At 37.9% G+C, this 12248-nt stretch overlaps 1 protein-coding gene across 1 annotated transcript; it reads right to left on the bottom strand.

The window, feature by feature from the left end:
* Positions 1-10970: 10970 nt before the first annotated feature.
* Positions 10971-12248, bottom strand: LOC130216180 (uncharacterized). The gene is made up of 6 exons (XM_056448073.1): positions 12210-12248; positions 11794-12051; positions 11578-11625; positions 11365-11497; positions 11127-11230; positions 10971-11053 (listed from the first exon to the last, which is right to left on the bottom strand). Exons 1-6 carry the CDS (start codon positions 12235-12237, stop codon positions 11040-11042), a joined length of 585 nt encoding a protein of 194 aa, XP_056304048.1. The 5' UTR covers positions 12238-12248; the 3' UTR covers positions 10971-11039.

Here is a 12248-nt window from a genome sequence, read left to right as displayed (position 1 = left end):
ACCGCTGATGAATAAAGGGACTAAGCCGAAAAGAAAAAAAATGAATGAATTCATTAGTATGGTGTCGGGTCTCCTTTTGCAAACAATCTACTATCAGTTCATCTCGGGAATTACAAGTCCTGCACAGTGGCCAAAGGGATTTTGAGCCATTCTTCTCGCAGAATAGTGTTTAGGTCACTACGTGATGCTGCTGAAGGAAAACAATTCCTGACTCATTCCCCAAAATGCTCAATAATATTTGGATCTGGTGACTGTACAGGCCATGGGAGACTTCACTTTCATGTTCATAAAACCACTGTCACCAGTCTTTCTGCGTGTATTGGTGCATTATCATCCTGATACACGCCTTCAGGATACAATGTTTAAATCACTGGGTGCACATGGCCCTTCAGAATGCTTCGGTACTCCTTGGCAGGGATGCTCTATCTAGGACCAGTATTGGGCCAAGGAATTGCATGATATTTTCTTGTGCGCTCTGAAATAAATGCTGCTGAAGTGCGATTTAGTGCGTTTATGAGTATGTCTCCAACATTTATTAGATTTGCTAGGATTATTTATGAATGTCTCCAATAGAGCTACAGAGCAGCATTAACGCATCCTGAAGTTAAGTGAAACGGCTATAAACTCCAGCAAGATGAAGTCATTGTTTGCAGAGCCATAGACCTTTATCTGTAAATGAAGTATAATTATGGAAAACCGTGTTGATCTTAACTGAAAGCTATGTAGTGTTTGCTGGCCTCACACATCACGCACCTGTCAGTCAGTCAGCTTAAAGAGTTAAACAAATAAAGCACAGCACTACTACGGTTACAGAAGAGTTTGCGCTGTTATAATTCACTTACCTTTTAAATACATTTTTGTGTGATTATAAGCCACTATTAAAAAAAAAAAACACGACTGAATGTTTTGAATGAGAAGCTGTAATGTAGCCATGGCGGAATGAAACTATATAGCTGCAGAATTTTTGGTAACACTATTTTGTTGGTCCATTTGAGTGCAAGTAGACTGTCTGCTTAATATCGGTTGTGTTGCGTTGGCAGGTGTGTGTGTCTGTCTCTCTCTACATATACTGCTCCTTTACAGACATTTAACTGACTATAAGAAACTTTGCATGTACATGGTAAATTACACTAACCCTAACCCCAACCTCTACTTATCTAATGAGAATTACTTGGCATGTAGATGCAATGTAACTTAATTCAACAAACGGACCATCAAACATCAACAGAGCACAGCAGTGACAACAGTCAAGGAGCAACTTCATTAATCTAAAAGGCAGCCAATTGAAACTGTATAACTATTTATTTTGACATTTTAAGGTTTCTTGGCTAAATAAACACCATTGAGATTCATTCATCCATTTTCTTTTCGGCTAAGTCTATTTATTAATCCGGGGTCGCCACAGCGGAATGAACTGCCAATTTATACAGCATATGTTTTACGCAGCAGATGCCCTCCCAGCTACAACCCATCTCTGGGAAACATTCATACACACTCATACACTACGGACAATTTAGCCTACCCAATTCACCTGTACCGCATGTGTTTGGACTGTGGGGAAAACCGGAGCACCCTGAGGAAACCAACGCAAATGCAAGGAGAACATGCAAACTCCACACAGAAACGCCAACTGACCCAGCCGAGGCTCGAACCAGTGACCTTCTTGCTGTGAGGCGACAGCACTACCTACTGCGCCGCACACCTTTGAGATTTCACATCCCAATTTTTTTCCCCATTACAATGGTGTATTGCTTGTAGGCATGGGATGATAATAGTTTAAGGTATACCACGGTTTGGAATAGTCATGGTTTTAAAACCGCCGAGATTCTGTTATACTGTTTCTTAAGTATATGTCAGATTTTTTTGAAGGACAACAGTATCTTTAGCAGAAAAGATACCCAAAAATGCCATTTAAATTTTAAAGAAATGTGTTTGAAACAAGACAGCAGCTTGACATGGTTTACTTCTCCAAAATATTTTAGGTTTTGCTAAATGAAATACTTCAAATAATAATAAAAAAAAAGCCCATGCCTAATGGCTTGCAGTGCAGTCAATGAAACAGAGTAAACATGACTGACTGACTATATATCAACATGAAACATGCTCAACATGAAACAAAGTATACATATAGTTCCAAACAACCATTAATGTCTGTTGCACACACACAGATTTATTCCCCAAATATTATTAAAGGTTGGTAGATCTTTGACCTGATGAGCGTATTCTGCCTTATTTCTTGATGCTATTAAACCTTTTAAAATAATCATTACATCAGAGGATCATTCATTGTACATTTTACCTTTTTGTGAAAGCCACATTGACATTTTCGGCTGTCCGATTAAGAAATTGAGTAGTACATGTATCTGTTTTTTGTGTTTGTTATATTTAGGTCCATAAATAAAAAAACAATGGTGTAAACACTTCACCTAGTACAGTATACCACCCTTCTACTTTGGATAGTACAGGCGCAAGTCTCGCACATTTTAAAAAGTACAACATCGTTTCAGTCAGCCCACTAAAAGGGCAGCCCTCCCCTACCTTGATATCTATGCGTCCTGTATCTGTTCGTAGCAATCAATCCATGCACAATTCTTCACTGAAGGTCTCCAAACCTTTTTTCAATTGGAGGTTTGTACAAGGCCCTCCATCATCCTTTAAGGGAAAGAGGCTGGTCCAAAAAGATTCAGTCCATTTAGACACGTTTACTTAGTCTTTCGCCGTTTGTTTCAAAGTGTCTAACTCTGGGATCTTAAAATGAAGTAAAAAACTCTTCATTTTTTTTCCCACTCCCTTACTGCAGGAGCAATCTTCAGTTCTGGGAAAGAGCAAGTAGATCCTTCGATGTGTTTCCATCATGTGTTTAAAATCTGCTGGCAACACTGCAAGTATCTAACTAACAAGTCTCTGTGTCAGTCCTAAATCAAAGTTTTACTTTTAGATTTTCAAGAGTTATCCATCTATCTGAGGTTGTAATATGTCCAATTTTCGTAATTCCCACCTTCTTAAAAAGCATTGCTCATTACTGTTGATTTGAGCATTTTTGCATCGATAACAGGATAATGGAAAAGCGGTTCTTCCTTACCCCAAAGGTCTCTCACTTCTACGTTCCTTTTAATAGTTAGAATTCTCCAGGCTTTCATCACTGAATGGTAAAAAGTTGTTAATTTATAAAGATCCGTAATTTCCATGTCCATAAGAAACAAATGTCAGTCTAGTCCCATCCCTCCAGCTCTCAGCAGAGCACAAACAACATCAGACCAGCTAATGTCCTCACTGTAGAGAAGTCTTTTGGCTGTTTGTAGTCTAAAGGCCATGACTCTACATTTAATGTCCACCAGGCCCTGACCGCCTTCTACTCTTGGTAAACAGCGCAGGTGCTTTGATCCAATGTTGGCCAGACAAAAACAAACAAACATCTACTATCCTTTGAGTACTCTTTATAAGATCTTCAGGAGGTTCAATCACATTCATTTTGTGCCACAAAGTTAAAGTTATCAGGTGATTACAGACCAGGACTCTTCCCCTATAAGATAACTGGGGCAGCAGCCAATGTCATTTAGACAAAAGTGCACACACTGTTTCTTAAATTTTTCAGTCCCTAAAAATACTCCTAAATACTTTAAACTAAAATTTCCCCATTTTAACTCACCAGGGAGAGTTGGACCTTTCTGAATAAAACCACACCATAGTGCATCACTTTTCTCTCAATTTACCTTCACAGATGAAGCTTTGCCATAATACATTAACATCATTTCTAATAATCACAGAGATATCGTCGGCATACGCTGAAACCTTAAAGTCTTTGGAAATAATTTACTTGTAGGCCACTCAGATATTCTCTTAATTTATAAAGTAGAGTTTCAATAACTAGACTGTAAAGTTGGCCTGAGATTGGGAACCCTTTTTCCAGTCAGTGATTGAACCTATCGTGCTATATGGGAGCGAAGTGTGGGGTCCTCTCCTCAGTCATAAGTTTGATAAGTGGGATAAAAATCCAATTGAAAGCCTACATGCAGGAGTTCTGTAGGAGCATCCTCAGGGTATAGAGGAACACACCCATCAACGCATGCAGGGCAGAATTAGGCCAGTATCCTTTACTCATGCACATTGAATAATGCACATAAAAATGACTGACCCCAACTCATCATTTTAAAGCCTTCAAAAACCAAGAGATGGAGATTGAGTCCCCTGATTCAGATGGTCCTGAAGCTACAAACACAAACCAAAACAATGAATATGACTAACAGCAGGCGGCATCAGGACACAGACATGCTCATCCACAGAATTAAGCCCAATCAAATGACAAATGCACGAAAAGAAGAGTATCTGATTTACTGGAATGAAGCAGCAGGAAAACAAAAGTAAACTTTAAATGTTATTTACACCTAAATAGAGCTTATACCACAGCAACATATCTGAGTGCAGTAAAGGACTGTAAATTAAGAACAACAATCACCAAATACAGGCTGAGTGCTCATAGTCTGACTGTAGAGACGGGCAGATGCAGACAGAACTGGCAACCCAGAGAGAGCCGCATCTGCCCACACTGTGCCCAGGCAGAGGTGGAGATGGAGGAACACTTCCTCACCCACTGCACAAACTATCAGCACATCAGAGAAACATTCTACCCCAAACTACAGAGCATTTACCAACAATTCAGAGTTAGACAATAAAACACAACTGCAATATTTACCAGGGGAAAAAAACTGACTGTGTCCCAGCGGCGCAATACATTAATGCCTGTCACAAAAAGAGAGAGCAGACCAGTAAAAACATCAGTGATGTGCTTGCAAACACACAATTATAATACAATTATAAATGAATCATTGTAAATATACTGATTTTATTGTTTTTATTACCGTTTTACCCTAAAATGTTGATTGTTCAGTTTATTCTGATCTATTATTATTTTTGTATCGATTTGTATGAATGATATGTTGAATAATAATAAGATATATTAAATATTGATGTGATATATTGAATAACATTATGATATATTGAATAATATGATGTTTGTTGATATTTTAATTATTATATATTTTTTTTTCTTTACTACTACTTACTGTGTTTACCGTTTTTCAGCACACTTTCAACATCACCATGAAGTACTTTCTCTTTATCAATAAAATCTTGACAAATACCAAAGGCTTCTAAATGTTCTCCACAAATAAAGGTGCTCAATCCTATCAAAAGCTTTTTCTTGATCTAATGATATAAGACCAATTTTAATAATAAGTAACAAGGAGATACCAAAAATATCCCGCATATGGGTAAGGTTATAAAAAATTGACCTTCAGGGGACAAGAAAAGTCTGATCTGGATCCACCACTAAATCTATTACTTTTGTTAACCTGTTAGCAAACACTTTAGATAACAATTTATAGTCAGCACATAAAAAGTTAGACAGGGCGCCAACTTTTAATTTCTGAAAGATTTCCTTTTTTTGGGAAGGAGTGTGACGATCGCTCTATGACTACTCAATGGAAGCCTGCCTGATGCTAGGCTGTCATTAAGTACCTGCAAAAGGTCATCACCCACGTCGGTCCAAAAAAAATTATAAAAATCATCTGAAAGACAGTCCTGGCACTTTGCCAGATTCCATATTTTGTAATGCTTTATACAACTGTTCCATTCTTAAAACACCAGAGATCTCAGCATTTGCCTCCTCAGTCATTTGATTCAAACCTGTAAAAAAGGCACTCTCTGAGTCCCACTCTGCACCCAACTCATTCTTATACAAATTTTCATAAAAACTGTTTGTTCTTTTACGCATTTCTTCAGGTCTAATTAAAATATCCCCCATCTCAGTGCGTAATACATGTAGAATAGGTTTTTCTTTTCAAGATTAAAAAAATATTTAGATGGTGCATCCATCTGTTCAATACTTTAAAAACTTGAACGAATTAGAGCCCCTTGTGTTTTCAACCCCAGTAGGTATGTCAACTGAGTTTTTCTATTTGAAATAGTTTCTATTTGATTGTTTGTTGAATCAGCTAGAATCTGCAATTTGATTATCTCTGTCTCCAAGGCTTTCATGGAACTATTTAACTCTTTGGTGACATTACGAGTGTACTGTTGACACAGTTGTTTGATTTGGACTTTCCCAAAAATCCCACCATTGATTTAAATCTCGAAATGAATCTTTTGTTTTTCTAAAATCTTCCCAAAAAAAAAACCTTCCTTAAAATGCTTATTGCATAGTAGATTGGTGTTAAAAGTGCCAAAATGCACTGCGGGGCTTAACTTCAATTAAAAAGGAACAAAACCATAAGGTGATTAGAGAAACTGACTGGAGAAGTAATACAACTTTTAAAAATGCTCAACTGATGTTTAAAAACGATCCAGTCTCGCAAGAGAAAGAAAATTATCACGAGCATGAGCCCATGTATACCGTCTCTGTCCTTCATGAAAATGCCTCCAAATATCACATAAATCATTCATATTAATAAATTTGATGAGAGTTTCACGTGAAGGCATATGAGGTTTAATATGGTTCCTGTACAATTGAAGTCTCCACCTAAAAACAAATATTCTTCAGTATTGCACTTTTGTAGCACAGTCTTAAGCGTATATAAAAACACTAATCTTTCTATTGCTGATGTTGGAGCATAAACGCATATAAAAATGAGAATGTATTTTTCAAAGATTGCTCTTATTTACAAAAGTCTTCCTTTCACAATCACCTCTACTTGAAACGATACAGGACAAAATTTTTGTAAATAAATGCCCACTCCACCACCGAGTGTGGTGTTATGACTAAAAACAGCATTCCCATCCCATTCTTGCATCCAATTAACTTCATTCTTAACGTCACTGTGTTTCCTGAATAAAAACAACATCTATGTTTTTCTGTTTAATAAACCCAACCAATTCAGCTTTTTTTTTTTTTTTTTGCAATTTCGTGCACCATTCACATTTAATGATGCTATGCACACTTCAGCCATTGTCAAACATAAAAAGAAACAAACTATTGTGATTCATATTCATAAATTTATGCTTTTTCACTTCCATCCTTCAGGTCTGCATTAAGTTTCTACATTTCTTTTTTTTTCAATCAGTACACTGTTTTAAAATCAACCTTCAGCCATAAAACCTTCAACTTTATCCACAAACTGCTCAACATCTGGAAAGTATTCATTTACCAAGACCCCCCTCTTATTCTTCGTTGACCTTAGAAATAGTTGATGTCATCTACTCCATAATTGCGACTGGAAAACTCACTTTTAGACAGTGGCTTGAATCAGTGAGCTCCCTAATCACTCTCTGACTCAAGTTCATCTTCCATATCAACTTTTTTCACTTGCCGAAAACCATGCACTTTGTCTGACTTATTCCTTTTTAATGGCACCTTAAATACTGTTTTCTCCACGTCTGTTTATTATGCCTACCGTCAACCTCCTGTACATCCCCCAAAACAACTTCGAATTTGTGTTTAATCGCTTAACTCACTTTTGGCTTCCTCGTCTTCAACATCTTTTGCATTTTGCGCTTCCACCTCCACTGAAACCGATGCGTTCTCCACAGGATCCACACTGTGATCACCATCATGACCGGTCGCCACCACCACCGCAGGTTCCACCGCGGCGGCCTCATCAGTCGGTTGCTCGTCGCCATTAGCTGCGCCGCCCGCATTAGCGGGGCGATTGCTTTCTTTGTGTTTGTTGGGGCAAACACGGACCATTTGGCATTTTTTTAAATCAAGGAAACCAGTTTACCACAGCGAGACAGTGCTTGTGTTAAAACTTCACCACTAATAAATAGCAGGTCATCCGTGAGAGAGTTACTCATTTTGACAGCTGTAAAAGGACACCTTCCAGTTTGATTACTCTCTGAACCACTTAATTTACATTCTCTACTGTGCTTAAGATAACTATTGCACTATTAATTTTAGATGCAGACAAAATATTCTCATGTCCCACAATTTCCCCCACAGCTAAACAACAGCTCTCCACGCTCACTGCAGATGCCACTTTCACACCTTGACGCTGTACCAGCTCCAGCCATGCTTTCCATTCCCAAAACCCCTACAACCCAATCCCCTCCCCCCGAAAAAAACAAAGCAAATAAGAAAAAGAATAATCTCCTACATCATATAACAGAGTATAAGAATAGGAAAAGTTTGAAAAGGCACTCAAGCACCCGAGTCACACACACAACACACTCACTCCCAGCATGCTCAGAGAGAGATTTTATATTTACAATAATAATAATAATAATAATAATAATAATAAATAAATAAACAAATAAAATAAAACACACATACACACCACACAAAACAATTGCTCAGAACAACAAACTTACACTTGCAGCAGTATGTGACCCTCAGGAACTTGTATGTGCAGACACACAGATCAGAGAATACGCCATTGGTGGCTGGTACAGAGCAGCTCTCAAGTCAGTCACAACTACACAAATGACAATTCATGAAACCCATTTGAGTAAACAGGACTCGATTCAGTTCATTCTAGTAATACAATATACTCGTAAACAGACCCATTAGCACCAATACATCAGTTAATATGCTTATCACATGGTTCAAAGTCAAATGGAAATCCAAGACACTTAAAAAAAACAGACATTGGTTCTGAATTAAGACTAAGTTTGTTCATTCCATACCTCCTGACACAACGGACAAAGAGTTGGATGAATGGTAGTAGGTGTTTTGGATTTGACCTGGTGGACAATTTTTAATGCAGGTTCTTCGATCGGTACGCCCATAGTTTGCAGCAAGTATCTCGATCTTACGACCTACATGGAGGGAACACAAATAAAAGTGCATGCAACAACAAAATGGCAGTTTTATGGAACCAACAGAGATTTAACAGATTGTGACACTTAAATTGCTTACCAGGACAGGACAGCTGCAGGATAGAGTCTCACATACGGTTTTAGTGTAAATAGAAGAGCCACATTAGTCACTTAAACTGCTAGATTTCACTCACTGATCACTTAACACGAAGGGGGGGGGGGGGGTGGGGGGGGTGGGACCCAGCATTATTGAACTGCTGTACAGACATGTAAACCCCTTAATCGAACTATTCTCTAACCGTTATGTAGTGTTTTTCGCCGCATTTTGCGACAGGATAGTCCACACACACACGGCTGTTTGACAATCTTTGCACCTACCGAGACCACAGAAACGGGCATTGTGAAATGCAGAGGTTTTTTTTTTCTTCCATTCAGCATGCGGTACGAACTTCCATTAAAACAACAGTCTTGCAGCAGTTTATAGTTGCATTCAATATCTCGTTTGTCACAGGGGGGCATGCCTGAATGAAAGTGCAAAACTGCAGTTAAAAATCAACAAATTAATTATAAAACACCCGAAATTACACACCGGAGGAAATGTAAAGCGCGGTAACGCAATGACGTTAATCTAAGTATCTGCTATAACATGTAAAACGGGATCATGAAAGAAACAATTCAAAAAGCAACTCATGTAAACACCTTAATCTTATTATTGTCTTAATTAGATTAGGGCAAATAATTCGATTACTGATGTCCATGTAAACATAGTCAATGTTGTATTTTACGAATGTAAGAATGATGAATAACTGAACAATTACTGGCCAAATCAACCCTCTGCAATATTATACAAACAACCAGGGGCGTCGCTAGACCAAATTTACTGGGGCACGTACCCCAGTAAAAATCTCCAGTGCCCCAGTAAATGAATTGAGATTGGATTTACTTCATATGCAAGTGTATTTATTAAGAGTGGCAATTCTGAAATAAGACACTCTATATATGCAACTGAACCAACGCTGTTGAAAGCAATGCGTTTAATCAAAAAGCAAACTGATGCATCTCCGCGTGTGCGCAGAGAACCCACGTGCCTTTCACATGCGCTGCTTTTCTCCCGATGCAAGTCCCGGTAGTTAACATGTGTGCCAAAAAAAAGCAGGCTACATGCATTGTAAAACCAGCGTAACAGCCTTTTTTTTGTTTTGCAAGTCGACAAAACTAAAGTTTAAACAATATGATGCATGACGGTGATCATACTAAGCATGCATTCTGATATATTTTTTTATATTAAGCAAAAAGGAGGGAGGAGGAGTCAGGGAGGTAAAGACTCAAACCTAATTCTCTGCCATGTGTCAAGTTTAAGACAACAGATAATTCTATAAAACATCTCTTTTTGTATTTTATTGAATTGTCTATAGAATTTAATTAAAATGAAATATTTATGCAAGAGATTTCTTAAAATGACCTTAGCATCACTCCAGTTGTCTTTAAACAGTTTTCCAGTAACATTTAAGATTTAGAATAATTGTTTAACAAGAATACTTTTATTTATAATATATATGTATATATTTTTTTTTTTGATGGGGGAGAGGGGTGCCCCAGTAGAGCTTTATTACTAGCAACATCCCTGCAAATAACTGAAGCGCAAGTTATAGTAGCTAAATACGTGGGAGAGCATTGCCATTATGAGGTTTTTGTATTGCAACATGGAACAATTAAACGTTAAATATGATATTTAGAAATGGTGGTGACTGAATTGGTTACAAAATGACTGTATAAAATTAAACATGAAAGGATAAACATTAATTATACCCCATATGTAAAAAGAAAAAAGTCCAAGCAAGAGTAACACAGCAATATTACAATCTAGTTCTTTCCTTTCCTTAACATTGCGACCAAAAGGCTGAGAAATTCAAACTGACCAATAGAAGTCAATCATGATTTAGACCCAGCAACCCATCCAATATTCTTTTGGCCTAATTTCATCTAATCATGTAAATCTTGGCAGACAGGACTTGACACCAGTGTGGTTCTGTTGCAGCAGCTTTGTGTTTCACAAGAGTTCAAATCTGGGACTAAAGTAGCTGCTACTTATATGCTTCATATTTCACCACAAACAGACTTAAATTCATCTCACCAGTAGTAACAGGTTTCAAAAGACGGTTTATAATAAAAAGCTTAAGGAAGGGAAAAAAAAAAAAAAAAAAAAAAAAGCTAAGACCTCGTTTGCATTAAAGCTTTTTATTCAAGTAAACCCCAATGTGGAGATGCTGGCAGAGAGAGAAACCACAAGATCAGCTCCAACGATCTGTGAAAGAAAACCAAAGCTTAAAGTTAAACAAAACACCAGTTCTACAACTTTGCTTGGTGTAATGACTTACATCTGCAGCAGTATTTGACTGTCAGGAACTTGTATGTGCCAAAGCATGGATCAGAGAATTCACCGTTGGTGGCTGGTACAGAGCAGCTCTCATGTCCATCACAGCTAAACAAAAATAACTTCAAACTCATTTGAGAAGCAGTAGTTGTGCATTCTAGATGCTTGTTTAGCTCATAAACTGACCCTTTAGCAGCCAGATGTCAGTTAATGTACGTCACAAAAAGTTGTTAAATCCATACCTTCCTGACACAACAGACAGAGAAAAGGATGAATGGCAGTTGGTGTTTAGGATTTGACCTGGTGGACGATTCGTAATGCAGGTACTGCTATCAGTACGTCCATAGTTTGCATTAAGTATCTTGATCTTGCGTCCTACATGGGAGGGAACAAAGTGCATGTAACAAAAAAAAAAAAAAAAAAAAAAAGTATGTACCCAACAGACTAAATCTTACCAGGACAGGACAGCTGCATGACATGGTCTTCACATACAGTTTCAGTATCTGTAAAATAAAGTGCCACTTTAGTCACAAACTGGTAGATTTTAGTCAGTGCACTTGAGAATTTTAATACTTAAAAAAAAAAAAAAAAAAAAAAACCCGCATCACTTATGGAAAACGGTCTGCTTAAGCCTTAAAATTAAACAAATTTGGGAGACATGAGAAACTCACCAGTAGACCTTCTGCAGCCATCATCATGGCCACCATGACCATGTCCACCGTGGAAACCATGACCATCGTGATCGTGAAAACCATGACCGTGTCCATCGTGAAAACCGTGTCCATCGTGGTCGTGAAATCCATGACCGTGTCCATTGTGAAAACCGTGTCCATCGTGGTCGTGAAAACCATGACCATCGTGATAACCATGACCATCACGATAACGACCACCACTTGCTGATATCAGCAGGCTGGAGTTCAGAAGCATTACTAAAAACACAAACAGAGAGTTGTTAAGACACCTGTACACTGCTAAATCACATAATCATTAGCACAAAGCCTAATAAAAAAAAAAAAATATTCACAACAGTGCAGCCAAAAAGAAAATTTACTGCACATCTGCTTGTCAAACCCAACAAGAAACTCACAGGCAAGCAGCAAACTGAGAGAGACCATGGTTCTGCTGT

Source organism: Danio aesculapii, chromosome 22, assembly GCF_903798145.1.
Source record: "Danio aesculapii chromosome 22, fDanAes4.1, whole genome shotgun sequence".
In the NCBI taxonomy this organism is placed as follows: Eukaryota; Metazoa; Chordata; class Actinopteri; order Cypriniformes; family Danionidae; genus Danio; species Danio aesculapii.
The sequence above is the reverse complement of the archived record's forward strand: the minus strand, read 5'-3'. Positions and strand labels throughout refer to the sequence as shown.

Coding starts and splice junctions, on each gene's coding strand:
- LOC130216180 (XM_056448073.1), bottom strand. CDS start 12,237: ATGGTCTCTCTCAGTTTGCTGCTTGCCT. Junction 12,052..12,209: donor TCTCAGTTTGCTGCTTGCCT/GTGAGTTTCTTG, acceptor TTGTGTTTTTAG/TAATGCTTCTGAACTCCAGC. Junction 11,231..11,364: donor CTGTCTGTTGTGTCAGGAAG/GTATGGATTTAA, acceptor ATTTTTGTTTAG/CTGTGATGGACATGAGAGCT.